Source organism: Cibotium barometz, chromosome 3, assembly GCF_041138505.1.
Source record: "Cibotium barometz isolate CiBa-2024 chromosome 3, ASM4113850v1, whole genome shotgun sequence".
In the NCBI taxonomy this organism is placed as follows: domain Eukaryota; kingdom Viridiplantae; phylum Streptophyta; class Polypodiopsida; order Cyatheales; family Cibotiaceae; genus Cibotium; species Cibotium barometz.
This window is the reverse complement of record NC_141048.1, coordinates 44,149,408-44,168,688: the sequence shown is the minus strand read 5'-3', so window position 1 is coordinate 44,168,688 and position 19,281 is coordinate 44,149,408. Positions and strand designations below refer to the sequence as shown.

Sequence of the window (19,281 nt, the reverse complement as noted above, 5' to 3'; positions counted from 1 at the left end):
CTAGTAGTTTTTGATCATGGGGAAGTTCTACATGTATGATGTCTTCTGCAAACTAACATTTTCCTATTAACAAAGAAAAGAATGCCTTCCACAAGTCATACTACTCCACATGATATGACATCTATACTGACATTTTTCCTATTATGATGAAGGGAAAGAATGACTTCCACAAGTCATACTATTCCACATGCTTTGAGAACTAAACTCGAACTAAAGGGGCATTTTGCTATTATTAAAGGAAAGAATGCCTTGGAGAAGTCATACTATGTGACATGCTTGGCAACTATACTAACATTTTGCTATTATTAAAGGAAAGAATGCCTTCCATAAGGCATACTATGTAACATGCTACACTAGCAGTTCCTATTATTAAAGGAAAGAGAGTGTCTTAGTACTCCACATATGGAGGTTGGAGATGTTTTCTTGTGATAGTACTCCACATATGGAGGTTGGAGATGTTTTCTTGTGATGTACGGCATGTGAGGTGTTGTCCTTATCCGAAGAAGCCAGTGCATCTCCACACGGCATTGCGAACATTTCGAAGGTCCCTACCTTTGAGTGTTCTGCCGGCGCCCTCTATCACGGAGGAGGCCGCCACCTGCTTCCTCGAATGCTGGCGAGCCACCACCAGATGAGGGGGGAGCCTCAGGCCAATATAATTATTACCACCTTCATAGCCAAATAAATCCTCTTCCTCCAGCTCTTCTCTAAGAATCAAGGTTGCCCGGCTATGGTTTAAGCTGCTGCTGGCCTGCCGCCACTCCGGGACCTTCATGGGCGCAGACCCTCCACCATGGCCTGCGCTGCTGCTGCTGCTGCCTCTCTTTATATCAATAACTCGAGGTACTCTGCCTTGATCCATGGCTTCATTATTGCCTCCCACCTGTGTGAAGCTCTCCAGCTTAGCAGCTTCCAATTTTGATCCAAAGCTCGCCTGCACCTCCCACACTTCTTCTTCTGAAAGCTCGCCTGCACCATCTCTGCTATCATGATCCTCCTCCGCTTCTTGCTGCTTTCTCTCACAGCAGGGAGGCATCGCCAAGCCGAGAAGCTTCTCTCTTAGCAGTATTTGGGCAGTCATCTGGGCCACAAGCTAGAATTAACCTCGCCGATTAGCGGATCTGCATACAAACTAATCTAACCTAAAAACCCACATGATGATACATTTTCAAGGACTTGAAGAACAGATAGGGCAGACAATCGAGTTTACGCCAGCAGAGCGCGCGCAGGAAGCCAGAGGTTGAGAGCGAAGAAGAGCTATGGTGAGAGAGGGAGGGCATGCTAAGCAACATATCCCACAACACAGAAATTATTCTGGGTATGCCATACTAGCTAGAGGGAGACCTCGCCACATGCAGGTACCCTTTCTTTATAGCTTCAGAGAAGAACCTCCCCTTTTAGAAGACGTGTCCAGGTTCACCACGCCCATAGGATCATTGAACCTTCTCTATCAGCATTTCTCATATACTCCAAAACCAACCATCATTCTCCGAGTTTAATCTATTTCAAGCGTCATTATTACATATTAAAAAACTTCTAAACCTTGGAAAATCACCCCACGCCCCAATCAACACACACATCCTCAAGAATAAAATCTCATACCCCCATAATATCCTTCAATCATTTCCACGTAAACCCCCCCTTTCCTCATTCATCTACCCCCCCCATCATGCAGAGTACTTTGACTTATGCACATTCCCCTACACCTACCAATACCTTTTCTCTACTTTTTGGCCACCATCTATGAATTGTCTAGTACTTAACATTGCTTTTTGCTTTCATATCATGATGTGTCTTGCCTCATACCTCCCTAGTCCTTATTGGTAGCTCAATCTCTTTCAAGCCACGCCCTCCTACTATCCATAAGAGCATGCGCACATAACCAACTCATAGTGTAACTATGTCAGCAGCAACCATACCATATCTTACTATTAGAAGTTGAAACGAAAACAATTCAAGTGACTACTTTGTGTTGCCTTCTACATTTTTGCAATCATATGATAGTACTTCTTCCAATCACTTTGACATGACAACAATTATTTTTCCTATTGCATGGCATGCGGTTTCCTCTAGGTTTTTGTTCCATGCCTCTTCAGTGTTCAATAATATGGCTTGATATTTTTGAGATATCTTCCTCTATTCACTTATGATCAAAAGATATACCCAAGGACCATATGAGTCCATATTTGTGAAACCATTGACCCTTATGACATTTCAATCTCCCAAGCCAAGGATGTGTCATGCAAGTTTAGAATGCTCATATTTTACCCTTTTTCAAATAATTTAAAAGAAATTTGAATTTAAGAAGTATGATTATTGTGCAATTATTAGTCTTGGCATTACATGCATTATTTGACACTCTATCAATTTATCATGTATCTAACACCATAATACACATTGTTTTAGTTCTTTGATTTTACTTTAACCAAACATACATTTGGATTCACATTCTATAGAGTTAAAAATTGCATGTCATGTTGGGTATTTAGCTTGCGTTTAGTCTTGGGGGTTCACCACCACATGGTGTATAAGCCTACCATGTGGATTCAATCAGAAGCATTAGATTTGTTGAAACGTTCATAAATACTTACATGTTTATACTTACATAAAGGTTTTTTTATTACTTAGAAAAAAAAAGAATTAGAAGTTTGTACATAGACAAGAGGTCATGCTAAGGAGTTAACATTTACACTAGGGGTTTTATTAGTAGGCTTTGAACTTCATGCTATATAGGGTTTCACCATATTTAGTCTCCCCAAGGTATTGTCTACAATAAGGCATAACTTAAAAATTCAATGAAGATAGCTTTAGTTAGAGGAATTAATACAAACTAAAGAAAAAAAAGAAGAAGTTATTGAATAAGGTATAACTTTAAGAAGAGTACATATTTTTACAATCTCTATTCCCTACACTCTTCACAGAGCTATGAAATTTGATTTAGTTGTTGAGAACTTTCACATTAAAAACCTAACAGACACAAATTTGTGGCAAAGGGTTGCCTAAGCTCTTAGAGTTTTGTGCATGATCACATGTACACTTTGTTCTATCCTTGCCATAGATTGGCTATGGTATTATGCCTATACACCATGGGTGAGACAAGGAGTAACATGAGTTAGCAATTGACTATAAGAAGACTTAATTAATCCCCCATAAAAAAGTTACTAATAGTACGTGGGACCTATATGCATGAATGGGGTGTGCACGTAATTGAGTGTTTAGCCAACATTGGTTGGTTTGGATGTATTCACTATAACACAATGCAACTTTACGAGCCCTTATAATGGTGAAGTTGCAAAGATAGAAAATTGTCAAAATGCCAATTTAAAGGCTCATATGGGTCAACTTCAAGACTCTGTAAGCACCCATGGTCCACAAAGTCATATCATTGCAAAATCATCAATTAATGTTGATGTTCATCTTTTTTTTTTAAAATAGAGTGAGGTGAGGGAGATCCCCCAACTTACCCCCAAAGTTATATCATTTCAAAGTCATCAACCAGTGGTGATGTTTATCTTAGAGTGAGGTGTGGGAGAGATGCCCTAACTCATTGTTTAACAACAATACATGCATATCAAGATCGAAAGAAAACTATAATGATATGTTTGCATTTGTCTAAAAGACAAAGGTGTTGAAAAACATGGAAAAAAAATATTTTCATGGGTCTAATACCTCACAATTCGATCATAGTAGGTATTTACTAAGATTAAGAAAATTTGTTAGTTGATTAGTGTGTTACCATGCAATTTAATCGTTGTTCCCCCAAGTATCTCCAATCGAAGGTGGATGAAAATAAAAAGACTTGTGGAGCATTTTGAAGTTCCTCTACACATAAAGGGGCATGCTATATGGATTACATTTTTGTTTCAAAGGGAAAGCTATTATTAGTGGATCACACTGTGCTTTCAAAGGGAAATATATTATTGGTGGTTCACTAGTCTTGTAAAGAAAAACCACTTTTGTGGCCTTTAGAGACTTTTGTAAAACAATCATAGTATAGTGTTTAAACTTTATAAATCCTCTCAACACAAGATATTAGTTGGAAAGAAAAACAAATCAAGTGCCAAAAAAGTTATTCTTCCATGCTTATCATTTAGGCATTTGGTGCCAAAAAAAGTTTTACAAACATAGTCTTCTGAGGTGGTCATCATTAGGCACTTTATGCAAAAAGCTCTCATTTTTAAAATTTACTTTAAAAATGCCTTAAATAAAATGTTAAGCACACTACAAATGTAATACAAAAATCTCTCAACACGTAGTTAGTCCATTGGAATATTATGTTTTTTTAAATACCTATCCTTAAATATTATGAAAATATAACATTTTCATACTATTTTTAGTGATTTTACTAGGTATATTATTTTTTTCAAAACTTTTACCATGAGTATATGCATACTCATGGTAAAAGTATATTCAAAACTTTTACCACGAGTATACAAAACTTTTAGTAAATTTTTTCAAAACTTTTGGTTAGTATATGTATATTAACCAAAAATTCTAAAGAAGTTGCATGGAGTTCTAATTTGATTTACCCTTTCACTTTTGTGGCTCAATTATAGGACTAGTGTTAACTAATGTTGTTTAAGATTATAGAGTGTGGATCTATAGAGAGTAGAAATGAAGTCAATCAAAGTAAGGCACCAATATTTTTTCCTTCGTAATTAATTAATTAATGTATTAATTAAGTGAAATCTATGGTTTATGGAAGTTCAAATAACCCTTTTTCTTATGTTTTTATGAATCTTTAATTTCATAGGTTTAATTTTGCAAGGTGGAAACGTTTTTCCTCTCTCTCTCTCTCTCTCTCTCTCTCTCTCTCTCTCTCTCTCTCTCTCTCTCTCTCTCTCTCTCTCTCTCTCTCTCTCTCTCACATGCAAAAGGGGCAGTGGACATGGCCAAGCTACAAATACATTTCACATGTTATATAAATTACCAAAATGGGCAAGGCTATGCATAAAGAAGTGGTTAGGAATGCTCATGGATCAAGTAATCAGAGAACATTTTTTTGTCTGGCTAGAAAATGAATTGGATCAGACCCATCTTTAAGGGGGGCCATTGTAAACAGATTTCCAAATATTGCACCCTTTTTAAATTATATATAGACCAGCTATAAAAAAATCATTTCAAATATTAGAAATGTAAAAGGGCTCCATTAGAAAATCAATTGGATTAGACCCATCTTTAAGGGGGGCCATTACAACCAGATTTCCAACTACTGCACCCTTTTTAAATTATGCATAGATCAGTTGTAAAAGATCATCTCTAACATTAGAAATGTAGAAGGGCTCCATGTACCACTCCTAGGATACCACCTTATAATATTACTCATATATGTGGACAATGTTGTTTTTTAATATATCTTGGCAACACTGCCTCTATTGCATGATCTTGAGATGTTTTTCCATGCGAATGGACTCTCAATCAATGTGGCCAAAACTAAGATGATGATGCTTGTCAAGACCATTCAACCACATGAGCATCCCACTTTCACATACATGGGGGTAGCAGTGCTAACCTCAAATACTTGGGCATCATCGACATACCACTATGACTCAAAGTTAGGGAGCATGCATTGGGCACAATGTTATATGCACATTATGTGTGCATATACTAGGAAGCTAACCCACATTAGTCTTGTGAGCATGGGAGCATGGGAACAAGCTCTAGTGGAGCATGGGTTAGGCTAACCCACATTAGTCTTGTGAGCTTGGGAGCATGGGAACAAGCTCTAGTGGAGCATGGGTTAGGACTAACCTTAAGGGTTAGGGTTGGGGTCAGGCATCCAAGGGTCACACATGGGAAATGGAGAGTCTAAGCCTGATGCAGGGAGGCCATAGACCGCCAGGCGACTCCACCGGCAGAGGTCATACAGGCCCTCTGGGTGGACATCATTCACACCTTGACACTGGGGGAAACTTCAGGGCGACTCGGATTGCATGAGAGGTCGCCGCAAGGCGTTCCTCCGCACTTGGTAGCATGGCCCTTTCCTCATCGCGAGGGGCGAGGATGTCACTTGGCACTACAGGCCTCCAGTTTGGCTCTTCTCACCTCCCGCACGTACTACTAGGTAGCCCCCCAGAGAGCGGCCAGCCCCCACGGGGGTGGAGCTCCGGTGTTCACTGTGTTTATTATCCCTCCTTGTGAGGTGAGCTTTGTAGCCTTATGGCGTTTTCTCATTAACTAATAGAAGGATCGTTTTTCCAAAAAAAACAATTATCTAGAGATATCGTAGGGTCTTAACACACAACTAGAAGCAGGTTGGGCAAGTTACTATATGTTTGAAAAACTAACGCAAGAAAATTAAGATGAGTGGTTGGCATGTTCGAGCTGTGCACTCTTTGATGCCATGCTTTCTTGCCATGATAGTAGAGATATTGTAGACCTTGAAATACTTGGGTATTAACATACCAGTGACTCATATATGGGGAGCATGCATTGAGTGAAGTCTAAAATCAAGTTGGGCAAGTTAGTATATGATTGAAAAAACCAATGTAAGCAAAGTGAGATGCATGGTTGGCACGTTACATCATGATAATATAAATGATACTATATATGGAGTAGAGAGAGGTATGGGGAGGAGGCATATCATGGAGTCCACTTGGGAGGATGACCTTGAGAAGATATAAAAGATGTCCTTCCGTTTCTAGCTTGGGTCAAGACCTCTACCCCATACTCAATGAGTGGAAAGAGTGATACATTGGAGAGCTCTTAGAATCTACGTTAGAGCACCCTTTGAGCACCAAAAACTCTTACTCATAGACATAGCCATACCCCTATCTCTCAAATTTTAACTAGTGGGTCATAGTTTACCCCTCCCATGACAAATGAGACTCATGTATTGCATTATATATATGGTCCCATAGGCCACTATTGGCCTCCCAAGGATGATACTAAACATCGTCATCATCACCATCTCTCTCTCTCTCTCTCTCTCTCTAAATCAAGCCTATCTATATTTGGTGTTGTTAGGGTATGTCTATTACAGAAAAAAAGGAGTATATGTGTTTTCTAGCCCACCCCTGCCCCCCCTCTCTCTCTCTCTCTCTCTCTCTCTCTCTCTCTCTCTCTCTCTCTCTCTCTCTCTCTCTCTCTCTCTCTCTCAATCGAGCATATCTATTTTCGGTGTTGTTTCTAGGGTGGGTATGTTTGTTGGAGAAAAAATGGAGGATGTGCAACCCATCCCTACCTCTATGAGTGTATGCATGTCTGTGTGTGCATGCGTGCGTGCATGCATGGATGCGTGTGCTCAATTTGCTACTCTATACAAAGGAAAGTAAAGGGAGGATCCATCTAACCCTATCTTTTTTGTTGCCATATATATATAGGCAGTGATGTGTGTGAACACACTTAGGACCGCTGGGGCACTTTTTCCCTCTTTAGGAGGTTTTTTCCCCAGGCTTGTATATACGCCCATCCTTCTAGGGCTAACTTATCTTTTGTACATTGACACAATCTAATACTTTGTGTTGTGTGCATTCTTGCTCCTTCTTCTCCAAGCTTTGTGTGCTTTCCTGCAACCCTAATTCCAACAATTGGTATCAGAGCAGGCATCGGCTTTCAGGGCTACACTGCCAGCACCCTCCGACTCACGTTCTCCGATTGAGGTGAGCTTTCACGAGCGCTTGCAGGTCCCTATACACTGCAAATGAGCCCATAGGGCATTGCGTTCTCAGAAATTGCATCTGAGGTCGTTTCGGGCTCCGTTTTTGTATTTCAAGTTCTGCACAGGTGTTTTTGTCATTTTCTGCAGAAATTTTGACAGTGCAGTTTTCTGCAAAACAGGCATACGTATTCTATTGTGGACCGTGCTACATAGCACGAGTTGTTCTCTGTTCAGTCTTTGCTTCATTACAGGTAGCTTTTGCATCAGTTTCAGTCAGTGGCCATGGCTGATAACAACAATGATGTATTTCGCATGTTGTCTGCTGAAGACAAACTGGATGGAGACAGCAACTACCCACTTTGGGCATACATGATGCAGCATGTTTTGGTTGCAAAAGGAGTGTGGAACATTGTGCAGGGTATGGATGTACGTCCAGGTTCTATGGATGTAGGATCTGTTGAGGATGTTGCAGGTTCTAGCAGCTCTACTGTTGAGGATGTTGCAGGTTCTAGCAGCTCTACTGTTGAGGATGTTGCAAAAGGAGTGCGGAACATTGTGCAGGGTATGGATGTACGTCCACAGGTTCTATGGATGTAGGATCTGTTGAGGATGTTGCAGGTTCTAGCAGCTCTACTGTTGCTATTGTTTTACACACTGCTGAACAAGCTCGTTGGGATGGTAAAGATGCACAGGCTCATGCCTTGATTGCACTTTCTGTCAAAAGTAACATCACCCCACATATTCGTTCAGCTAAAACAACAAAACATGCTTGGGATATTCTAGCTGGTTTGTATGCAGGTTATAACGAGGCAAAAATCTCTTACCTGCGTAAAGAGTTAGAATTGAAGATTATGCAGGAAGATGATGACATGAATGTTTTTCTTGCTGAGATTAAAGATCTCAAGGAACAGTTGATTTCTACAGGTGAGATTATTCCTGATCATTCTCTTGTGTAGACTGTTCTTGATGCTTTACCTGAGACATATCAGACTTTTGCTTCCACGTGGAGACTTCTTACTGAGGACAGACTTGATGCTGTCAAGTATGATACTTTAGTCAACAAGCTCTTGTAAGAAGCGCAGTCCAGGCAAAACAGGGCTAGGCAGCGTGCAGTTGATCAAGCATTTATTGCTGCTGCCTAGCAGCAGAGAAGAAGTGGTAAGGCAGTCCCTTCCACTGTTTCTTCTCCTATTAGTAGGTCTGCAACTTCTTCTCACAGGTAGCAACAATAAGTTTGAGAAGGCTCTTGATAAAGGCAAGAAAAAGACCAGGTGCAACTATTGTAAGGCAAATGATCATGTCATTAAGAATTGCCCTAAGCTAAAGGCTAAAGAGGCAAAGAAGAAAGAGTCAAATGCAGCCACAATAGCGGATGCTTCTACAACTGCAGATTCTGTAAATGTTGTGCAGGATACACAATGGGCGTTTAGCGTGTATTGCCAGTATGACCCATCTATACATGATGCATGTTTGGCAGTTTCTGTTGACTCTAATGTATGGTATTTTGACAGTGGTGCTATAAAGCACATTACCTCGCATCGTGATATGTTCACTTGTCTTGAGGCTGTCTCTAATGGGAATACTGTCACATGTGCCAATAATGCTTCTTACCCAGTGAAGGGCGTTGGTAAAATTATGCTTACTGCAGCAAATGGCAGCGCTTTCACACTTTCAGATGCTTTGTATGTGCCAGGGATAAAGAAGAATCTATTATCTATCTCTGCGCTTGCTAGACTTGGATTTGTAGTCAAATTTGTGGATGACAGATGTACTGTTCATGCTTTGACTTCTGGTGATACGATTATTGCATCTGGCACCTTGTTTCGTGGGCTGTATAGGCTCAATTCTTATGACAAGTGTGTGGAAGATTCAGCAAATGTAGTTTCTAATGAAAAGGCAGTTTCAGATGCAAAACTATGGCATGCTCGTTTTGGTCATCTGAACTTTGCTAGTTTGCTGCGTTTGCAGAAATTTAATATGGTTGCTTCATTGCCCCCTCTTGAGGCACCATTGAAACATGTTTGTGAAGGCTGTATTTTGGGCAAAATGCAACGTTCTGCGTTTCCAAAGGATGGTTCTGTGTGGGCCACTCGCAAATTGTAACTTGTACATAGTGATGTATGTGGGCCTATGCAAACTCCGTCATTTGGTAAACACTTGTACTTCGTGACTTTCATTGATGATTACTCGAGGCATGCATGGGTATATCCACTGAAGGCAAAGTTCGAAGTGTTTTTGTGCTTCAAACAGTTTTTTTCTTATGGTTGAAAATGAGCAGGCTAGAGGTATGCCTAAATGGCTGGTGCAAACCTTGCGTGATAGTAAAATTGATGCACCTATATCTAGTCATACTCGTTCAGGTTTTCAGCATGCCTCTTACGCATCAGATTGTTATGCTTTGGCTGTGTCTAGTATGTGTGAAGAAGAAGAACCTCTTTCATTTGATGAGGCACAAAAATCAGAAAATTGGTTGGCTGCAATGCAAAGTGAATATGATGCTATAATCAAGAATGGTATATGGTCTTTGTGTGATTTGCCTATTGGTAAAAAGGCCATTGGATGTAAGTGGGTTTTTAAGTTGAAACGAAAGCCAGATGGCAGTGTTGATCGCTATAAGGCTAGACTTATTGCAAAGGGTTATGCTCAAGAAAAGGGCATTGATTTTGATGAGACCTTTGCTCCCACTTGTCGTATGACTACCATTCATAGCATTTGTGCATTGGCAGCTCATAATGCTTGGAATGTACATCAGCTGGACATAAAGACTGCGTTCTTGAATGGAGATTTGCATGAGGAGGTGTATGTATCGCAGCCTCGTAATTTTGTTCAAAGAGGGCAGGAAAACAAAGTGTGCAAGTTGAAAAAGGCATTATATGGTTTAAAGCAAGCTCCACGAGCTTGGTATGAAAAGATACATGCATATTTGACTGCACATGGTTTTCAGAAGAGTCCAACAGAAAGCACTTTATATGTTAAATGTGTGGATGATGTACATCTAATCATTGCTCTCTATGTCGATGACATGCTGCTCATAGGACCAAATGAAAGTCATATTGCTGATTTTAAGGCTGATTTGAATGCCTCTTTTGAGATGTCAGATTTGGGGCATTTGCATCATTATTTGGGGATACAATTTAAGTAGTGTGATGGAGGTATTGCTTTGTGTCAGACAAAGTATATTGAGACATTGTTGTGGAGATTTGGCCTTAAAGACTGCAAGCCTATTGCTACTCCAATGGAGACAGGTTTGAAGTTGAGTCTTCATGATGCTGGAGATCACTTTGATGTCACACTCTATCAGGGGTTGCCTCATTTATGTATGCATTACGAGGCCGGACATTCAGTTTGCAGTCTCACAGAGGTGAGCAGGTTTATGCATAGCCCAGGGTCTCAGCATTGGAAGGCAGTTAAACGCATCTTTCGCTACTTGAGTGGCACCATACATCTTGGGTTGTTTTATCCCAAGGGGGGATCGTTGCTGCCAGATTTACATGCTTTTTCGGACTCAGATTGGGCTGGTTGCTATGACACAAGAGTGTCCACAAGTGGTTTTTGTTTCATGCTCGGTAGCTCATGCATATCTTGGTTGAGCAAGAAGCAACCTACTGTGGCCACTTCTAGTTGTGAAGCTGAGTACAGGGCAGCTTTCACAGCTACGGTTGAGTGTGTGTGGCTCAGACGGCTTATGGCTGACTTGGGTGTTGGACAGGAGTCTGCCACCTCTATCTTCACTGACAGTCAGAGCGCATTGGTAGTTGCGAGAAACCCAGTTTTTCATGCTCGCACAAAGCACATTGAGGTGCATTATCACTATGTCAGGGAGAGACTCTCAGCAGGAGAGATCAGCTTGGCCTATGTGCCAACACAGGACAACCTCGCCGATCTTTTCACAAAGGCGCTTCCTCGTGAGAAGTTCGAAGCTTTCCGCAAAGCTTTGGGCTTGCTCCCCTTTGTGGACTGATCTACTTCGGGCATGGCACTCCCCTATACATGAGTGCCAGCTCTCGTTCACACCATCACTCCCAGGGGGGATTTGTTGCCATATATATATAGGCAGTGATGTGTGTGAACACACTTAGGACCGCCGAGGAACTTTTTCCCTCTTTAGGAGGTTTTTTCCCCCGGCTTGTATATACGCCCATCCTTCTAGGGCTAACTTATCTTTTGTACATTGACACAATCTAATACTTTGTGTTGTGTGCATTCTTGCTCCTTCTTCTCCAAGCTTTGTGTGCTTTCCTGCAACCCTAATTCCAACATTTTTTTCTATGTGTGTGTAAGTGTGTGTGTGTGTGTATGTGCACGCACATGCATGTGCTCTATTTGCTACTTTTATGCAAAAGAAAATAAAGGGAGAACCTTTCTCATTTTCTCTATCACCATTGTCTCCCTCTAGCCTTTGTGCTACTCTACATAGAGAGAAATTTTTTGTCTTTTCTAAGTTTGAGCCCATGTAGAGGCTAGCTCTTTGTTTTTGTTCATATGTTAGTGCAAAAAATAACAAGGAGGTTTAAAATAGAGAAAGTTAAAAAATCTGTGGGGAGGAGTTTGTGTGTGTGTGTGTGTGTGTGTGTGTGTGTGTGTGTGTGTGTGTGTATGTGCACGTGTGCATGTGTGTGTGTGCATACACATATACATTTACACGTGCACATGTACATGTATGCATGCATGCACATATGCATGTGTATGTGTCCATGTGCATGTGTGTGTGCATATGAGAGAGAGAAGACAGAGAGAGATGATGACGCATGAGGGGCACATGGATTCATATAAACAAAGGTGGAGAAATGCATGCTAGGCTAAGATTTCTTACTTTACAAGTCTTTACCTAAGAAATTTGTGTGAATAGAATTGCAAACCTAAATGGAAAAAGGGATCCATCATCTATTGTATTCTAAACTTGATTTATGTGGGAGCTGTATAGTTGGCAACATTGGAACCTACTCTTTAAACTAGCCCTCCCAAGACATGAATAGTAATGGTTATATACATTTGTTTGCACTTAATGGCTAGTAGTGTGCTTAATAATAGACAAGAATGGTTGTAGAAAGGCTATAGTAAGATCCTTATGCCATGCATGTGCTTTCTTGGTGTTTCATTTGCTTGTTGCATGTGGGTAGACTAACTGTTGGCTTATTTGCCAAGTAATACCAAATATTTACTTCTTGTTTGCAAACTGTTTATGTAGCACTTAATTGGTGCAAACCGTGGTTGCCAATTTGTTTTTGTAAATCAAAAAAATAATAGAAGTGGCAAGAAACTTAAACAAATATATAGCCTTTGTTATAACATTTCTTATAAAGAATTAAGCAACAATGGCATGCTCGGTACCTAAAAATATATAGCCTCTATTAAAAAGAACTAAGAAAAATTGTCAGAAGGATCATATTTGTATACTTTCTTGTTGGATACATCTTTAGAAACCTTATGGGTTGGTAAGGTGGGGACATGCTTTTTTGGTGAGAAATTTCTGGTGGAGCATTTTCCAAAAGTGGCCACCAGTGGGTTCTTAAACTCTCTCCCTCTCCCTCCCTCTCTATCTTTAGGTATCAATCTCTCTCTAGGGTTCCTCTCTCTAGATATTATCTCTCTCTCTCTCTTGCACATTCTCTCTCTATCTCTTTCTCTCCCCCTCTCTCTATCCCTCCTTCTTTCTCTATCTCTTCCTCACTCTATCTATATCTCTCTAAACACTCTTTTCTTCTTCTTCTTCTTCTTCTTCTTCTTCTTCTTCTCTCTATCTCTCTCTCTCTCTCTCTCTCTCTCTCTCATATAGGTTGCTGGTACTGGTTGGAGCTAGACAAATCTGCATTGCATTCTTGTATACCCTATGTATATAGGTTGCATACTGAGCCTCTAGCAGTAGTGCTCCATCCAACACACCCCCCCACTAGTGCTCAATACTTTCATAGTTTATTTCATGTTCATTTTGTCCTTTTTTTTTGGACATCCAGAAGACATTGACAGTTGTACATTGATTTGTCCCATAGGTCGAGTTTGGCCTCTAGTAGATGTTAATATAGCTTTCTTTCTCTCTCTCTCTCTCTCTCTCTCTCTCTCTCTCTCTCTCTCTCTCTCTCTCTTGTGCTGCAAGGGGTAGTGGAGATGGCCAAGCTACAAATAAATTTCACATGTTAAAAATCAAGTTGGGCAAGTTAGGATATGATTAAAAAAACCAATGCAAGCAAAGTGAGATGAGATGCATGGTTGGCATGTTTGAGAGCTCCATTATTTGACACCATGATAATATAAATGCTACTATATATATGAAGTAGAGATAGTTATGGGGAAGAGGCATATCATGGGGTCCACTTGGGAGGATGACCTTGAGAGGATATAAAAGATGTTCTTGCATTTCTAGCTTGGTGTCAAGACCTCTACCCCCTACTCAATGAGGGAAAAGAGTGATACATTGGAGAGCTCTTAGAATCTATGTAAGAGCACCCTTTGAGCACCAAAAACTCTTACTCAATAGACATAGCCATACCCCTAGCTCTCAAACCTTAACTGATGGGTCATAGTTTACCCCTCCCATGAGAAATGAGACTCATGTATTTGCATTATATATATGGTCCCATAGGCTACTATTGGCCTCCCAAGGATGATACTAAACATCATCATCATCATCTCTCTCTCTCTCTCTCTCTCTCTCTCTCTCTCTCTCTCTCTCTCTCTCTCTCTCTCTCTCTCTCTCTCTCTCTCTCTCTTTAGGTATCAATCTCTCTCTAGGATCCCTCTTTCTAATATTATCTCTCTCTTCCACATTCTCTCTCTCTCTCTCTCTCTCTCTCTCTCTCTCTCTCTCTCTCTCTCTCTCTCTCTCTCTCTCTCTCTCTTTAGGTATCAATCTCTCTCTAGGATCCCTCTTTCTAGATATTATCTCTCTCTCTTCCACATTCTCTCTATATCTCTTTCTCTCCCTCTCCCTCTCTCTCTTTCTCTCTCTCCCTCCTTATTTCTATATCTCTTCCTCACTCTATCTATATCTCTCTAAACACTCTTTTCTTCTTCTTCTTCTTATTCTTATTCTTCTTCTTCTTCTTCTTCTTCTTCTTCTTCTCTCTCTCTCTCTCTCTCTCTCTCTCTCTCTCTCTCTCTCTCTCTCTCTCTCACACACACACACACACATACACACACACACACACTATTAGAAACATGGCCAAGTCTAGGAGGGAGTGAGTGGAATAGAAGAGGATGGAGAGCTTAAGCCATGGAAGGTGGATGAGCAGCTATGGATGAGAGAGAGAGAGAGAGAGAGAGAGAGAGAGAGAGAGATGTATAACACAAGAGAGCTTGCATAACAACATAATGATTGTATTAAGTGATTGTTGCATGTGACGAATGAAGATCAATGCAAGGATGCAGCAAAAAAAGACACTTAGGGCTCTTGTAAACAATTCCAAGTTGTAGATGAATGTGGGAGAGGGCTTGACAATAATCCCACATGGGAACTTTTGGGAGTTCTAGAGTTTTTGTATAAAAGGTGGCCCATTTGAGAGCTAGAGGACACTCTTTGGTCATTTGGTTGAGAGGCTCATAGAGAGAGCTTGCTCCATAGCTCCTTCTCATGTGCTCTCCCAAGGCTCTCCATCTCCATTCTTGCTTCAATCTTGTACTCTCTATTCTCTACATTTTCAATGATATGAGGTTATGGTCTACACACTTGCTAATCTAGATTTCTTAATGATGTTTTGATGCTAAAATCTGATTTGTGAATTGTAGAGTGCATGTGATGAAGCTTGTGCATGAAATGATGTGTAGTTGAGACTTGTGTGATAGCTCTTTGCATGTTAGATTCTTTGCATAAGTTGCATTTTTATGCTTAAGTGTAGCCTAATCTTGATGCTTTGATTATGTTAGATTGATTGCTTGAGTGTTGAAGAAGGATTGAGTAGGACTAGAAGTCATTAGTGTGTGGTTAACTAATCTTCTCCCATTCGGGATAGCCTCTATGCGCTAACCGGGTTGCATTCACGGATTGACAAAGTGTGTGGGTTGGAGTGTAGCCTCCGCTATGCTATGATGTCCCAAACAATGGCACCGCTCTGCCGAGGAACGCACACCTAAGTTAGTGAAGGGTGTTAACCATTACTTCTTACTAAGTGGTCCATTGATTGCAAAATCGTGGATTAGGGTAGATTAGAGTAGAGTTTGCAAGGGCATTGAGTGTGTGATCTCAAGGGTGCCTTGTGTGTTTTCTGTTTTTTGATTAGAAGCAAAAAAAAATAAAACCCCATTGCGGTAGAGAAATCCCACCATTAATTAGGTTTAAGTGCTTTCTATTTTTGTAATTTTTGGCATACCTTGTGTCACTAATCAACTAAAACACTAACATTTGTGTTTTTGTGTTGCGGTTGGGAGGGCTTTGTGACGCGAAAATTTCCTTCCATCATCTAACAAGATCTTTGGAGGTGACTTTTTAATATATATATATATATATATATATATATATATATATATATATATATATATATATATATTTACAGTGTGGAACAGTAGCAAAGAAATAAATAAATATATATATATATATTTATTTATTTATTTCGTTGAAGCGTGGCTGTTAGGCGCCGGCAGAAAGCGAAGTGGGAGTGGAAGGCATCGGCGTCGGCAATGCAGTGGAAGGCGTCGGCGTCGGCAGCATTGAGTGGAAGGCGTCGGAGTGGAAGGCAGCAAGGAGTGAAGGCATCGGCAGCATTGAGTGGGGGCGAAGGTGGCCAAAGCAGTGTGGAGTAGGCGCAAGCAGCCAGCGAAGGGCTGTGGGAAGCATTGTAGGCCGTCCAACAGAAGTAAGCCAGAAGGTGTCAAGCTGAGGGAGAGCGGCTGAAAGCGAAGGCGTCTACATTGGGAAGCGTTGAAGGCGACTGAAGCGTTGAAGGCTGAAAGCGAAGGCGTCTGCAGCATGGTGTGAAGGCCGTAGGCTGTAAACAGTTGTAGGCAGGCGACCGGTGTGGAGTTGTGGAGGCGCAGCAGCAGAGACGGCTGGCAGAAGCGAGCAGTAGAAAGCGCGTGGGGTAGGCATGCAGAAGCCGTGTGGGTGCGGCGACGAGAAACGGAGCGAACTGATAAGGTTGGTGCATTTCTTATTTTTTTTATTTTTTATTTTTTTATTAATTTTTAATATTTTTGTATTTTTTAAAATAAAAAAATAATAATAATGAATAAAAAAACAACAAAACAACAAAAAAATATATATAATTTTTTTAAGAAAAAAAGAAGAAGAAAAAAAGAGAGAAAAGCGAAAAAAGAGAGAATAGAAAGAAAAAAAATATTTAAAAAAAAAGAAAAACAATTTTTATTTTCGTATTTTGAGTCCATTTTTCGTTTCTTAATTTTTTGTAAAATTTTGCATAGTTAAAGTAGCTTGCATTTTTTATTTTTATTTTTTAGAATTTTTGTAATTGCGTGCATAATTAGTAGATTCATATTTTGTGTAGTACGAAATTTATTAGTATTAAAAAAACAAAAAAAACAAAAAAAACAACAAAAGGAGAAGAAAATAAAAGAAAAGAAATAGAAATTAAAAAATTAAAAAATTAAAAAATTAAAAAAATTCTATAAATTAAGTGTTTTTTAGGAGTCTACTTTTTTGCATATTTTGTAATTCTTCATTTTTTTTTAATTTTTTGCATAATTAGTGTAACTTGCATTTTTTTTAAATTTTTGTAACTTTGTGCATAATTAGTATTTTTTTAGCGTGATTCATAATTTTTATAATTTAAAAAAAAGTAAAAACATAAAATCATTTAAAAAAAATCATTTTAAAAATAATAATAATAATAAATAGGATAGATAGTTACACCACACATACTCATTTTAGTTGCATTTAGTGGTTAGGTAGGGTAAAATATATATATATATATATATATATACATATATATATATATTTATAAAAAATAAAAAAAATAAAAAACAAAAACAAAGACAAAACAAAAAAAAAATTGACCTTATGCACTTGCGGTCGGGACGTCTTATAGATTCTGCCATAGGGCCTAGGGCACCTTCTAGAGTACCTACGTAGGAAAGTGGGACCTAATCAGTAGGAAATTTGGCAGATATTGCTGAAACCTTTTCCGAATCCCAATCGGATACCTTTTCCAGAACAACTAGCTCACTGTCCATGGACAATCTAGGGCCGTCAAATAGTCATTCCGTAGCCCCAAATAGGACACCCACAAGATCTTTTAATCCATTTGAAGCCGACACCATGGGGTTAACACTCAATGTGAGACTCCAACTACACAAATGCTCAAGGAGCTGAGATCTTTAGGGACCCACAATAACGGTATCTTGTTAAGATCGCAGACATTTTCTCAGAACTTGATAGAGCACCTCTAGTCAATGACCAGGGTAACATGTACATGGGTGGAGATGGTGTTCGCTACGAAGTCACCTACCATCCAGAAAATGTAGACAAATTAGGGGAGCTCTCTAAAATCGAGTTCTTTGACTTATCGAAGCTTTCCAACGCAAGGGAGTCTAGAGATGACTGGCTCATTGAGCCGGACATGCCTGGACCCTCCAATGCCCAGTCCTCAAAGCCATCCATAGATGATTTACTTCTTGTAGATCTAAATTTGGAAAGGGATAGAAGGCAAGAACAAAATGGATCAGGGGGCTGAGAACCAATGGGAGTTTGTACGACAAATTCCAGTGACAAAGGTCTTACAAGATGACCCACTTCAAGAGGTCTATAAGGACTCGTTAGAGGGATATTATGCCACAACTAAATTGCCGGAGCTAGATCTTCCTCTAGCACTGGTGGTGGTAGTTGAGAAGCTTGCAGGACACATGAACCGAATAATTGATAAATGGGCCAATGAATACCGAACCTTAGATTGGAAAGAGATTCGGGAGCTCACGTGGAAAGGACATCCATTATTCATGGAAGTGTTCTCAACAAATACAGCCAAACCAGGAGAGACAGCCTTTCTTGGAGAAACTGTTGCCCCTCCCCTACAAGAGTTCACTAGAGAGGGACCTTCAACATCCAAGTGGACCACTGCTAGTAGCCCAACTCTAGCACCAAGACATTTTCCGACACCAAATGTGCGACCACCGGTCACACCACCACAACATCTTTCTCACTATAACAATCGGAGGGTGGGGGAGCCAACTCGGTCTCCCATAAATGCACCTCCTGAAATGCGGGTGACAAGATCTTTGGAGGGGTTTGGTGAGGCTGGTAATAGGGGACCCATACCAATTTTGGATGCATGTGGACCATCTTACCAAAGAGAGGAACAATTCCCACTGAGAGTGAGAGGCCGTAGGCCCTATGATGAGTATTCAAGACAAGTAAGGCCATTAACTCTTCAAAAACTGGTAAAGAAGTATGAAGGGTCGGGAGATCCATACGACCATGTAGCAGCATTTAGGCAAGCAGTTCGAGCTGAGCAAGTGGCTGATAAGCATACTCAAATTGAAGGATTTGGACTCACTCTTGAGGGAAAAGCTCTGGCTTGGTTTCAGGCACTAGAGGCTTCAGACAAATCTTCTTTACGAGTTTTGGAAGAGAGATTCATTGCTGCATTTTCCTTGATGGGAATTCAACATGACACGGTAGCACACATCTACTCTTTCAAGCAAGGCGAGAATGAGAGTGTTAGAGACTGTGTAAATAGAATGAAGCAGTACATTAATCATTGCCCAGAAGATGAGAAGCCCGCCCAAAGTCGATTAAT

General features: G+C 40.2%; 1 protein-coding gene and 1 long non-coding RNA gene across 2 annotated transcripts; one reads left to right on the top strand and one right to left on the bottom strand.

The window, feature by feature from the left end:
- Window positions 1–205: 205 nt before the first annotated feature.
- On the bottom strand, window positions 206–1,081 carry LOC147640110 (protein S40-4-like). Its single transcript, XM_086777162.1, has 3 exons — window positions 449–1,081; window positions 367–408; window positions 206–304 (listed from the first exon to the last, which is right to left on the bottom strand). The coding sequence occupies exon 1, from the start codon at window positions 1,079–1,081 to the stop codon at window positions 494–496; it is 588 nt and encodes a 195-aa protein (XP_086633288.1). The 3' UTR covers window positions 206–304; window positions 367–408; window positions 449–493.
- Window positions 298–1,336, top strand: LOC147640109 (uncharacterized). The gene is made up of 2 exons (XR_015262448.1): window positions 298–408; window positions 449–1,336. It is a non-coding gene; the product is annotated as an uncharacterized LOC147640109 (long non-coding RNA).
- The last annotated feature ends 17,945 nt before the right edge of the window (window positions 1,337–19,281 follow it).

Coding starts and splice junctions, on each gene's coding strand:
- LOC147640110 (XM_086777162.1), bottom strand. CDS start 1,081: ATGACTGCCCAAATACTGCTAAGAGAGAAGCTTCTCGGCTTGGCGATG.